The 13450-nt window shown below is 43.9% G+C and overlaps 1 protein-coding gene and 1 long non-coding RNA gene across 2 annotated transcripts; both read right to left on the bottom strand.

The window, feature by feature from the left end:
* Positions 1 to 4366: 4366 nt before the first annotated feature.
* On the bottom strand, positions 4367 to 5461 carry LOC136453283 (protein DOG1-like 1). The gene has a single exon (XM_066453855.1). The coding sequence runs from the start codon at positions 5417 to 5419 to the stop codon at positions 4868 to 4870; it is 552 nt and encodes a 183-aa protein (XP_066309952.1). The 5' UTR covers positions 5420 to 5461; the 3' UTR covers positions 4367 to 4867.
* Positions 5462 to 12461: 7000 nt separating this feature from the next.
* On the bottom strand, positions 12462 to 13450 carry LOC136453282 (uncharacterized). Its single transcript, XR_010758997.1, has 3 exons — positions 13331 to 13450; positions 12833 to 12867; positions 12462 to 12672 (listed from the first exon to the last, which is right to left on the bottom strand). It is a non-coding gene; the product is annotated as an uncharacterized lncRNA (long non-coding RNA).

Below are 13450 nucleotides of genomic sequence, written 5' to 3'. Positions count from 1 at the left end.
ATCCAAGAAAATATACTACAAGCACATGTTATCTACTGCATTCTCTTCTACTACTAATATGTTAAGTCAACATATCTTATGAAATGCTTCAAAGATACACCAAAGCTTTGCTAATTTCTTAAACACATAAAGCAATGCTTAATTAAACCCTAATTAATAATATATTTGAATAGCAACTTCTATTTTTCTTGCTTAGAAAAATCTTAGAAAATTACCATAGCACATTACTACCCTAAGTAGTCTATTATCAGATTTTCATGGTATTTCAATGAGTGGATTAGCCTACACAAAAATCACAAGCTATGGCAGGATTATGAACATAAAAATACTTTGAACTGTGAAAAGTGTCAAACAACAGAGTTAGTATTTTTCCTATGTTCTTCATAGCATACAATGACTGTACAAAATTTATCACATACATGTTTTATACAAAGTTTGCTCTCTAGCTAAATTAACAAAATTCAGCTATTAAAGGTACTTGAACTACACCTCAAAATTTTCCCACAACACATGCATGAAACATTTTTTTTCCTAGGAAATACATGACATAAGAAGATTAACAAACTTGGAATCATATTTTTCTGAAGCCTATAGATTTTTCTACATATTTTTCAAGTTATCAGCAATATACATGATTAAATAAAATTCTACAGAAAAGTATTTCAAAAATGACATGCAATAATTTTTCTTAGTAGATCTGATGATAAGGAACCTAGACAAATTTATTTCAACAGATTTGGAGCAACTTTGATTATCCAAACATTTTGCAAACCATTTCTATTTTCAAATAATAAAGAATAAATTGAAAACAATTCCTTCAATCGCTACTGGGCCGGCCCGCTGGGATCAGCTGGCCCACGGCCGCTTTTGGCCTGCGCGGCCCGAGCGCAAGGGAGGGGGAAGATGGCCCGGCAGGCGTCGGCCCACGGCCTGGCTCGGCCTGGCTTGGCTGAGGCAGGGGCTACGCCGGCGCTTGCGCTGGCGCGGCGGCGCGGCTCGGCCATGAGGCCGGCGGCCATCTCCGGCCACGGCAGGGCGAGCTAGCGGGCGCACGTGATGCACGAGAAGATGGCAAATGCGGTAGGGTAGCTAGGCGGGGCTGGAGAAGAGAAGGAAGAGGCCTTCCATGGCGGCCGAGCACGGCGGCGCCATGGCCGGTGTGGCGAGGCTTGAGACGGCTCTACCTGAGCTCGATAGGCAGCGCAAACGCGAGCACAACTTGAAGGAGGGCAAGGCGGAGCTGCGGGCGCGTGCTTGCTGGCCGAGGTGGAGGAGCCGCGGCGGATTTCGCCGGCGGGTGCGTGGCGCGGCGAGAGGCAGAGCTGCGGGCGCGCGGTGCTTGCAGAGAGGCGAGGCAGCGCGGAAGTGAGCCAGCGAGCGCACCAGCACCGGCAGGTGTAGGCGGGCGCGTGGGCGCGGGCGTAGGCCGGCTGCGACGCGCGGCGGCGTCGACGGCGCATGGCCGCCACGCGGTGGGCGAGCTCTGCCGCGGTCGGGACGCGCGGCGCGGCGCGTCAGCGGGCAGGCGCGCGGAGGCAGGCCAGGCGCGGCGCGGCGCTGGGCTGGGCTGAGCGAGGCAAGGCGCGCGCGGGAGGCTGGCTGGGCCGACTTTGGTCGTGGGCCAGAAGTGAGGCGGCGGCCCGCGAAGGAGGGAAAAGCCTTTTTCATTTGTATTTTCAAGGAATTTTTACATGCCATCTTTCAAATATTATTTTGAGCAAGAAAATGACATCTTTTAAAAATGTACCAAAAATGAAAGTTGGCTAGAATTTAATTCTCTACAACTTTGCTTTTATGACCAAAGCCAAATTCTTTCTAGATTTTGAATTGTAAGATCAAAGTCCACGTTTAACTCAAAACCCTAATTTTTGGGAATTTATTTTTGAAGCCAAATTTTGAATTAATTTGAATACAAACCTTGCTCCAAAATTGAACTAAACATTGCTAGATGATTTACAATAGTAGCCAAACATGTTTTACTAACCTAGCAAGCAAAATCAGGACAAAACAAGTCTAACAAAGGTATGCAATATTCAGGTTTCACAACATGTTTCAAATGTTTCAAAGCAGTGTTTCAATTGTTATTTACATGATTAGGCATGTGTGATTAGAATGCTTGATGATGAATGATATGCATGATTTGCAGTAACTAAATGCAGGCATAACACCGGGGTGTTACAGCAACACATGACAATACTATCAATACGACAAGTTCTTGGCACATGGATGACTAAATACGACAAGTTCTTGGCGCATGGATGACTAAATGTCTAAATACGACAAGTTCTTGGCGCATGGATGACTAAATATGACATGACTAAATACAACAAGTTCTTGGCGCATGGACGACTAAATACAATAAGTTCTTGGCGCATGGATGACTAAATACGACAAGTTCTTGGCGCATGGATGACTAAACCTTATCCCCACCATCACACTGTCTTGATTATCCTTCAATGACATGATGCAAATAAATGCTTCAACGTCAAGTAAGAGTTTTACTTTCTAGCAACGACAATCTGGATGGTTCCTAGCGCATTGACGCATAAACCTCATGCTCATCATCCTACTCACCGGACTTGCGACTTATGCATCGCACATAAACTAGACTTGTGGCATGAGTTGGGAAGAAATACATGCACATAAACCAAATTATTCACTTAGTATTGCACATTTGACATATTCACGATGTACTGTCACTCAACCCTCGTGCCCACTATCACGTTGGATAGACAAAGCCTCGCTTGTAATAAGTTCAACCAGGAGTTATGCATTGTAGCACTGTCCCATCCATCAGGTTCTTAGATCCTTGATGCCAACACCTCGTGTCCATCGTCACGCAGGTCGGACCACTTCATGTGATATGAGTTGAGAAGAAATTCTTGCAAATCAATTAGGAGTTTCACTTTCTACCACTTCCCAATCTAGCAGGTCCTCTGCACCCTTGTGACGAACATCACACTGGCTAGACTAATCTCTTGTGGCATGAGTTGGGAAGAAAGCTTGGACATCAATGAGAAGTTTCCCTTTTTAGCACCTCCTATCTGGCTGGTTTTCAATACCTTGGCACCCAACCCTTATGCCCACCAAACTAATAGTTGAACTAGCATCCTTGGCATGAGTTAGGAAGAAAAGCTTGCATGTCAACAAGGTGTTGCACTTTCTAGCACCGCTCAATAGACGGTATCGGTGTTTTCTTGCCTCCGACATGTAAACTACAAACCATGAACGACATATCAAATGGGTTACACACAGGACATATTTATACTGGTGTAGGTACATGATATCCTCCAGTTTATATGAGTTTTATTGCTTGTGCGATGTGTAAGGGTTTGCAGTGGCGTTGATGAAAGGCGTCGAGATTGTTTTCGTCTAATCAGTGTGCTGATCAGGGCTACCTGTAGAATCCCAAATAGCTCACTAAAATAACTATTCCACCGTCAGAAAAATCTTGTTTCCAGAAAGCAAGGCCGCGTGGGCCTGACTTTATTTACGGACGGTGAAAATGTGAAATGCTTGCGTTGCACATCTCATCAATCGTCCCTATTGACACCACTCGAGGATCATTTGCTCGCCTGCTCTGCCTCACTGCTGTCAAGATGGTCACAGTCTCACAGAGGGCCAATAAATTAGCCAGAGCGCAAACAAAAGTAAAGTTACATGAGTCACGATGCACGCTCCACGCGTCACGCATGCAAGCGCGCTTTGCAGAAAGCTGGCGGCTGGCCCGGTAGTCTCGGCTATCGCCCATGCGTTGGCCGGCCACGCCGTCCACGGCCAAACGGCATGACGCAGAGCGCCGAGCGATGGTCCATGACCATGCTGGCCTGTGCGCCAGTCTGCCTCGTTTCGCCGGGCTCGGCGGTGATGACGGGGCACTGAAGGCGACGCGAGACACGACCCGGAGCCCCCACCGGCGTGTCCAGGCCTCATCGTGCGCGCTGGCCGCTGGGTGTTCACGTCCCGCCGCGGCCCGGACCCATCCCCGGCCCCGTCCGCCTCGTGCAGCACTGTAGCTACGCCGGATACAGAAAAGGGACGGGAAAGGTGAGCGCCGGTGCGGTGCCTCAAAGGCCAACGCCGCACACTCGCTAGGCAGGCAGGCGGCAGCCATTAACAAAGAGTAAAAAAAACACAGAGAAGATGAGACGTCCACGGCTTCTTCTATGAAGAAAGGAAACACGCCGTGTATATAAAGAGTGTGACAGTGTGTGGTTCGCGAAAGACGCAGAAACGGTAATGGCAAAACGAAGAAGAGAGATCAGCTACTCATGCTAGCACACAGATAACAGATAGGATATTTAGTTGCGGCGGTTAATTTAGGTTCTTAGAACAAAAAAAAAAAGCATGCACCAGCTTTGTACATATTAATGGACGGCATGCAATGCACTACGGTGATCGATGGGTCTATAGAAAGACATACAGGTGGTACTAGAGAGGTGGTGTCCACGCTACACACGGGAACGGGATGCTAGCTGCAGGCAAAGGGTGAGGAATGGCAAGCCTTTCATGGGTTCCGGCGGACGGCGGCGGATGTGCTGTCGGCCGTCCCGGCGCTCGGCCCGTTAAGCTGTTGCTGTGCGCCAGCTGCTCCTTCCCTACGGCGGGTCCAGTCGCGGACGGAGAGGTGCAGGTGCTTGCCTGCCGCCAGCATCTCCACCGCTTGCCGCGGCGTCAGGATCTCCGTCGCCAGCGCCCGCGCCGTCGCCATCCTCAGCTCGTCGGCCTCCACCAGCAGCCGCGACAGCGCGGCCTCGTAGCTGTCCAGCGCCGCGTCCACCGCCTCGGCGTCCGCGCCTCCTCCTGGCCCGGGCGCCCCGAGCCGCCGTACCGCGCCGTCGCAGGTTCCTCGGGCAGCGCGAGCGCCCTACCGTGCCGCCGCCGAGGCGAGCTCGCCGCGCTGCCTCACGATGGGCAGGAGCGCGCGGTCGGCGACGTCCTCCTGCAGGGTGGCGAGGCGATCCGACAGGGCGTTCTCCTGGTGCACCGTCCGGCTGTGGAGGTCGTTGATGAGCAGCAGCTGCGTGGACGTGATCCCCAGCGCTCCCGTCGGGATGATGCCGTGGCGGAGGCCGCCCAGCAGCTCCTCCACCTGCGCCTCCAGGCCTTCCCCGGAGAGGTTGTAGAGCAGGCGGACGGTGAGCGAAGGGCGGCAGCCCCCGAGCCAGAGCACGGAGTTCTCGAAGGCGGTGCACCAGGGCGGGGCGAAGAAGGCGGCGCCGTCCTCCCGCGACAGCGCGCGCCTGCGGGTGGCGTAGTCCTGGTACCCGAGCATGCACCGCTCCACCACGGCCCGCAGCTCGGCGTCCGTCGCCCGGCCCGCGGCGGCATTGGCCGACGCCGCCTCAAGCTCGGCGAGGTCCGCCTCCTGCCCGGCGATCCAGTGCCGGCAGCACGACTCGTACCGCGCCATGTCCATCCCGTCCAAGTCTCGTCTCTGTGCAGTGAGACCGGGACTGGAGACTGGACTTATTGACGAGAGAGTAAGCACATGGCCTATGTGTTCCCACTATATATGCTGTTGTACTCTTGTAGTACACATGCCTCTTTTGACCTTTTCCCTCGTTTCAGTTTTCGGCAGGTCCTGTGACTTGATCCGTCTCTATGGTTCGTCGGATTTTGCTTGATTGTTTCTGCGCTGCGGTATGTGTAAACCGGGACGACGGAGAACGACTGAACGAGGCTTCGATATCGTGAAGATGCATGCGTGCGTGTAGAGCCCATCTGATGTGGATCTCTATCTGCATCTGTATCCGATGACGGCGACGAAGCTTTTGGGAAGCAAAAGGACAGGGAAGATGACACGCAAGATTGGTCATGGAACGGCGCATCCAGCTGCCCTGGCCCTCGGCCCTCGGCCCTGCGTTTCACCTTTTTGCGTGGGCAGGTGAAGGGAATTGGAGGCCGGACCGCGGACGAGGGGGCGGCGGCGGTGCATCCTTGTGCACCGAGAGCTTCCGGCGAGTCCAGTGCAGGTGCAGGTACGGTCGTCCCTGCGTGCGCGTGCAGTGGCTCGTTTGCGCAAACACAGTAGGAGTAGCTTTGTGTCTACTGTCTTGTCGTTTGCGTAGAAGCCCAGACTTGGGATAGAAAAATGAAAATAAATATTCGAATTATCTGACATTGGAATCTACTAAACTTTGTAATATAGATATTCGTATTCGTATTTGTTTTTCAGATACCAGGTGGGTAATTTTTAGTATTATTAGTTAATTTAGTTGACCTAATGTATTTGTTGTTGTAAATTATTTAATACTTTCAGTTATTTATTTATTTATTTATTTACTGATATAAATTGCTCTATATGATTTATAATTTTGTGACATTTTGTAATAATTTTGTAATTACAAAGACATTGATAAAAGCAAAATGGTTATTTGTTGCCTATCATTTTTTATTTTTTTAACAACATCTATCATTTTTAGTTGAATTTCTTCACTTGACCTATCATTTAATTAAATATTACTTCCTCTGGGCCAAAATATATAAGGTGTAACCACTTTTTATCCATATCCCATAATATAAGGCGTGCTTACTCTAGAGACGCGTACATAGATGCAGTAGTACTAGCGTTGATAGAGAGAATTAAATGTGTTCCTTGGTCATTGAACCATTACATTTTATATATTGGGACAGAGGGAGTATATTATAATTTAGTTCACTTTAATATTAGAGATTATTAGAAGTGTATTTTTTATTTTATTTTCACTTTGGTTATCAATGAATTTAAATAGTAAAATTATATTTATGTATATTGAATTTAGCATGTGACAGGATCTCTCACAAGTCACAAAACACATTCTCGGCATGCTAGCATGAGCCACGCGCAGTCCAGCGCCGTGTATTCGTAGAACAGGATCATATAGGCGGTGGACACCGCGCCTGCCATCGTGCATTCGTGCCAAACACCGAAAGGCCAAAAGTCCGAGACGAAACGGCCCGCCTTCCACGCTCTTCGGGCACGCGCGATAGCTGGAGCGAGTTAGGCCTGGGATGTCGTGGCAAAATTTTAGCCCTCTATTTTTAGTTTTTTTTTATGGAGATCAAAATAGGAGGGCTAAAAATGAGTAAAACTGAGCTAAAATCTTTTGTTCCTAAAGAAGCTCCAAACTGAGCTAAACTCTCTCGGGACGGGCGTTGGACGTCCCATACCCCTTGCCGCTCGCATGCATGACTGTATATGGATAACTAAATATAAATCAATTATTATAGATTAGAGGACTAAAGTTTAACCCATAGATCCAAACAGCCCAGCAGAGACTAAATTTTAGGGACTAAACTTTAGTCCTTAGACTAGTGATCCAAACACCACCTTAATAGGTTTAAGCCAACTTGTACTAAGTTTTAGCACATAATTTTTTAACTTAGATTGCTATACATGACACTCTTATATTACTTTGGAATATGTATAAGAACTTAGTTCTTATTAAGAGCTAATTTTTCTCTCTCTTCTATTAAATATAAAAAAAGAATTCATAGAGCTAGCTTAACAGCCAATAGTTGGAGCTGCTCTTCCAAAGTCCCACACCAGTTTTTTTTTTATTTTAGGGATACGCCAGTAGTATTCCCATTCGAGCTCGAGGTGCGTGCACGCATTTTGCGTTCGAGGATCAAGATTCGACGGCTCGCATACACTACACTGATTGGGTAGTGGAGAAGAGTTGTCGCTGCAGAGCTAGTAGTGTATCCAACCATAGGATCGGCGCGGCGCCATGCGTTTCCGAATGACCGGGTCTGACGCCTCCGTTGGCTTGTTTTAAAAACGGTTTGTTCGAAATTTTTTCCAGTTGGAATAGTATTTTTTTCTCACAATAATTCAGTCGGAACAGTGTTTTTTAGCCAGTTTTAGTCAAGTTTCGTACCAGCGAACGGGGCTGATACATGTTCGGCTGTTGGTTTCTGCCGTAACAAAACACTGTACCGTGGCTCATAAACAGTCGAAGGACTGCACTGATTGGCTTGTGCCTGTGCGTGATGGGGTTCTTGGACCAGTGCAGTTTGTTGGCAGACTGGCCTTGACAGCCTAGCTCGCTCCGATTTTTCAGGCTGTGCCCAGAAATCATCCATGAAATCAGGCCTGTCAAGAAAAAAAATAAACACAAAAGAAAAATAATGACAATCTTCTGTGTAAATTTAATAAAACTGAAAACGTTTAACTTAGAACAAATTATAAGGACATTTTTTTAGAGAGAGGTAATAGGAAATAATAAAGCAACAATTTAGTCCTATTGACCTTTTAGAGCTCATTTCAAATGCAAAAATTTCATGAGGATCTACATGTATTTCACGGGAATTGTTTCAATTTCACAAGAAAATCATAGTAATAAAAAAGATCTTGTATTCTCTATTCTAAAGTTTACAAGCTAAAGTTAAGGACTAAAAATTTTAGACATTTTAACTCACTTTTGTGGTCTAAAGTTTTACAAGATGGTCTAAACTTTATATAACACTCTAGACCTTTTGTTTGAAGCCTCAAGAGATAAAATGGTGTGACTAAAACCGTAAGATCCAAACAGGGCCTGTCGTTTCAACAACCACTACGCTAACAAGGTATCATTGCAAATGTTTCCCGACTCCCGAGCGTGGAGCGCCGTACAGCCCACAGGAATGCTGCAAGGGCAACGAAGAGTATTTTCTTGAGAAAATTCCTATATATCATCGAAGGCTCAAAGCTATATCTACCCCTTACATGCCATCCAAAATTATACATTCTGCCATTAATTCTGATTCTTTTTCCCCTTTTGTACTCTAGGTAGCATGTCTGTGCGTTGCTACGGGATAGCTAACATTTTATACTAAAAACACATGGATCGCACGATAAGATAACGATACTGTAAAAATTAAATATCAACGTTAAAGTTACAGTTAATCTAAAAAGCAAAGTTTATGAAATTAACAGTCACGGAAAGCGCGGCGTCATAGGCTTACACACTCTACTTTACAGACCTTTCCGTGATATACAGAAACAAAATCTCAAATTTGAAGTATAGGAATCTAATGTTGAATTGCTTCTTGATTGGTACCGGTACTTCAGCTGCGAGAGGGGAGCAACAGGACTACAGGAGGAAGGGAGAGGCGGCTGCAGCGCGGTTACCGGTTGTGCGAGGGAGTAGTCCACAATGCGTCACACAAGGGGCCCACTTGACGGCACATTAGCATCACAGGCGGGGCTAGGCAGACCAAAGGGGAGCATGGTTCTTAGTGCATTGTCACCATATAGTTCTCCAAGAAAATATCTGAACGGCGAATTATTAAGGCGCTCAACTTCTGCAAGAGCAAAATGGTTTATAGATGTGAATATGCATATCTAGGGCTTGCTAACTCAATATACAATAGCACACTGCTAAATTAGAATTGAATCTACCAAGCAATAAAAATTGGTCCACTAAATCCATTATTCTATTTTGTGATAAGATTTTCTAGATTTAGTCATACAAAAATCACATCAATGATTATTTTAGACCGTCTTTCTAGCCTAATGCTTTAACTCTAGGATGCAACAAACTTCACAGACAGCATGCCATATTTTACTTTTCTAATATCATAGAAATGGAGCAAGATCATCTAACAAAATTCCAATGTATTGTCTAAAATCAGGAGTGGTGAAAGGACCATCAGATTATCACAATAATCATGTAACTTTACATTATCACAAGTGAAAACTGAGATCTGTACCTCCGAGAATGTTGCTGTTCACCTTCATGTACTTCTCCTAGTCCAGTGAGGCCTCCTTCTCCAATGCAGGTTAATAGATGGTGGGAATTTATGCAGTTCCTCCCAATTCATGTATTCTGACAGGAATTTATGCAGATCCTCCCATATCAGTGACAAAAGTATCCGACATTGTGTGAGAAAAGGTAAATTCAAGCACTAAACACTAAACTGAGCTATGAACTCTAATGAGCAATACTTACTCATGCCGATTCAGGGGAGAGTGAGGTATCAGGCTTCCATAACTGGATTCAGGCAAGTTCTCGTATTATCACAAACTCGAACTCACAACCTGTGATTGTACTGCCCATAGCATAAATCGACCTAAACAAATTCGAGCTCACAGCCTGTGATGGTACTGTCCATAGCACATACCACTAATCAAGAACAGCTTACAAGCAAGAAAATAGCAAAATACCTTAGACATACTTATGAATGTACAGTTGCACCCTTGTCCCTGTTTTTTTTAATCTGTGAACCTGTTAATTTCAGCGAAGCTACAACATCTTATTGAGCAATGCAATAGCATAGGGAACCATTCAGAAGGCATAGGAAAACTTGCACCTGTTATTAGCACCATATTGTTTTTTAGTACCATAGGCCTTATGGAAGCTTATAAATAATCACATCCAAATATGATGGAAGCACTAAAATAGAGCAAATTTACACTACTAACTACAAAGGAATCAACAGTTCTATAGGAATCGACCTCAGGGCATCAAAGAACTAACCAAGTTGACTTTCGGGAAAGATTGGTATGCACCATTAGTTGAGGCAAACATGTTAAGAAGGGCAAGCAAATATGACACAGTGCCCAAGCTAAAGAAGCAAAGTCTCTTATATAAAATCTTGGCAATGCTCTATATCTTAATTGAAGGAACAGACTGAATATACACACAATAAACAAAAAGGTGTCATTTAAAAATAGTCTTCAATAGAAAACTAAAGACAAATTTGCCTGATACAAAAAGCAATGAAAGGAAAATATTTTCTGGTTGTTGTTTAGTTTCCAATACCTAACTCTAAAGCAAGTTAGCAAAAGATATACGAAATGCCACGGTTCGTTTGGATCATCTAGTCCTACAGGCATGTAGATTGATGTCGCAAGTAGATCAGGTAATTAAGAATTCCAACTCTCAGAGAATCAGATAGAACACTGAATAAGGACATTCTTTAGAGGATTGAAGCAACCATGTCCCTTGAACTGAATAATTCCATGTATAAACAGGCGAATCACAATCGTAATGAGAAAAAAAATCAGAAAGAAAACCAAATACCTTCCTGGACTGAGCTGAAGGAAAAGGATAGATCATAATAGCGTAGTTTACCAATTGTATTAGCATATTGACTCCCATGTTATACAGGCTGGCAAAAAATCTGAACATGTCCACTAAATAATCAGAAAGGCAAATGAGGTTTACAAATTCCTGTAATATACCAGATTGAATCCGGGGAAAATAATTTCAGAATTGCAGGGCAGCGGCAGACAATATAATGATAAAGATGGCGTACCTGAGCATAATCAGTCTTGATCTGATTTTGTATGGAAACAGAAATATATCATAATATGTTGCATAATATAAGGGTAGGATCAAAATGAACTTGGATTTTTTTAAACAAAAAGGGAAATGGCATCTAATGCCTACAAAGGACAGGGAAGGAAGTCAGATAAAGGGCAAGGCATTGCACAAGAGATGAAATATCTGATCCCTGGCAGAGGAGAAAGATATGTAAAGTGCTTTCCAAATTAGAACCAATTAATAGTAGGGGTACATGCTAGAAACATATTATGTGCATAAGCAAATATATTACTACAATTTTCCATTATCGCGAAGGGTAGGAAATGCAAAAAAAAAAAAGGAAACAGGCAACTAAAACCATCTAGCTTTAGTTTACAAACAGAACTCTTGTAGGGTCAAAGGGATTAAAATATATCCCCATGTCACAGTACTGGTCATCAAAGATGTACAATAGAAGAAACACTCGTTAATAGTTAAACGCTGGAATCCGTAGCCGCAAATTGGTAAAATATGATGGCAGTTATGAGGTATCATAAAATTAGTTTAGCAATATGAGAAACACCATGACAATTTAAGGCACCTGAAGGTAAGGCGCATAGTTCGAACAACATTTAGGATCGACTAAGCCCAGAGAGCTAAAATTGCATGGCTCAATTTAGTCTTTTTTGTGGTATAGGTGTGTAAGGCGAAGGAAATCAAGAGTAACATGCATAGACACCTATCATCTTTGGATGCAAATCATGTGTGAAACGTAATCATGTAGACTATTTCATTTGGTAAAAAAAAACAGCGTCGTTACTTTAGTGCTACTACCACAGAGGTAAAATGAGGCGGTAAACCAAAATTTTTGGCATACCGAATTCCATAGATTGTAAGCATGGCCTCACATTGGATGGTCACCTCATTATATGTCTAGCAATGCAGAGGACCCTTGCAAGGATGCACTGGGTCTAGTACAATGGTCGTAGCCCCCAAATAGGACATGGCAAATCAATCCCAGAGCCAGACTGACCCTAACATATGACAATCAAATTTGTGGTGGCATATTATGAGGAGGCTCTAAAATACGCTAATCCAATTTATTAACATATGGCAATCAAATATGTGGTGGCAGACTATGAGGCGGACCTAGAATACGCTAATCCAATATTATGGAGATGTATTAGGAGAAGGAGAAAAGGGAAAATTTGGTACTACGTCTCACATGGGGCTTTGCCTAGACGACGCCTGGATGAGGCTGCCGCAATGGTGGATCATGGCGAATCTGGAGCCTAGCAGCACAAACAAACAGAGTGTGGCATACAAGATTGTGACACATACTTTGAGTAGTATTCATCTACTGCTGCTCCCACTACAAGCTTGGCTATGCTGTAGTGGGTGACAAGCTCGTGAAGCCCTTTGGCAACATCGTCCTTGTCAATTACTACTTTCTCACAGCAACCTGTAATATAACAATGACAATACAAGCAGTGGACTTTCATTAAAATAATATTAAAACTTTTAATACTATTCGCTACCATCATATATAAAATTTATAAATTTGTGATCCATATATAGGACTATGGTTAAAACAGAATTGAATTGAAGATAATACATGGTACCTGTCATTGAGAGTTGACTATGGGTCTGCATTTTCCTGCAATAAATCAAATATTTTAAAGAAATAAATGAACATAAGAAAATAAGAGAAATTGTATAGATAATATTCTGTATTGAAAGAGCTGAGAATTCATACTACATAAAACAACTAATAATATAATAATCTAATATGGACATAATATATTACACAGGACATCTCATTGTCACATGTACACATGCCAAGAACATATTCTTTAGCGAGGGCATATATCAATTGACAAGGTTAAATAAAAGTTCATAAAGAGGACGACGCACATGGTAAAGGCATATTCAATAAGCAAACAACTGAGGAACCTATAATTGCAATTGTTACTTATGCATCTTCCTTAATATGTAGTCTAGACAGCTTCTAGAATTTGCTGACAAGACCTTTAATAGCCTGTTGAATATCGTCTTTTACCTATATTTTTGTAATCAAGTTGCAGATATAGAAACTCAGTGACCATTGAGAAGCTCTCAACCTGCACAAACTTTTGATAGCCAATAGTAGGTCCTGAAATCATCCAAATAGCACGATATGTTGTGCCAGCTTCTAGAATTTATAGTGATTTCTTTGTGATTTTGAGGCAGGAAAGAGTATT

This window comes from Miscanthus floridulus, chromosome 5 (assembly GCF_019320115.1).
Source record: "Miscanthus floridulus cultivar M001 chromosome 5, ASM1932011v1, whole genome shotgun sequence".
NCBI lineage: Eukaryota > Viridiplantae > Streptophyta > Magnoliopsida > Poales > Poaceae > Miscanthus > Miscanthus floridulus.
The sequence above is the reverse complement of the archived record's forward strand: the minus strand, read 5'-3'. Positions and strand labels throughout refer to the sequence as shown.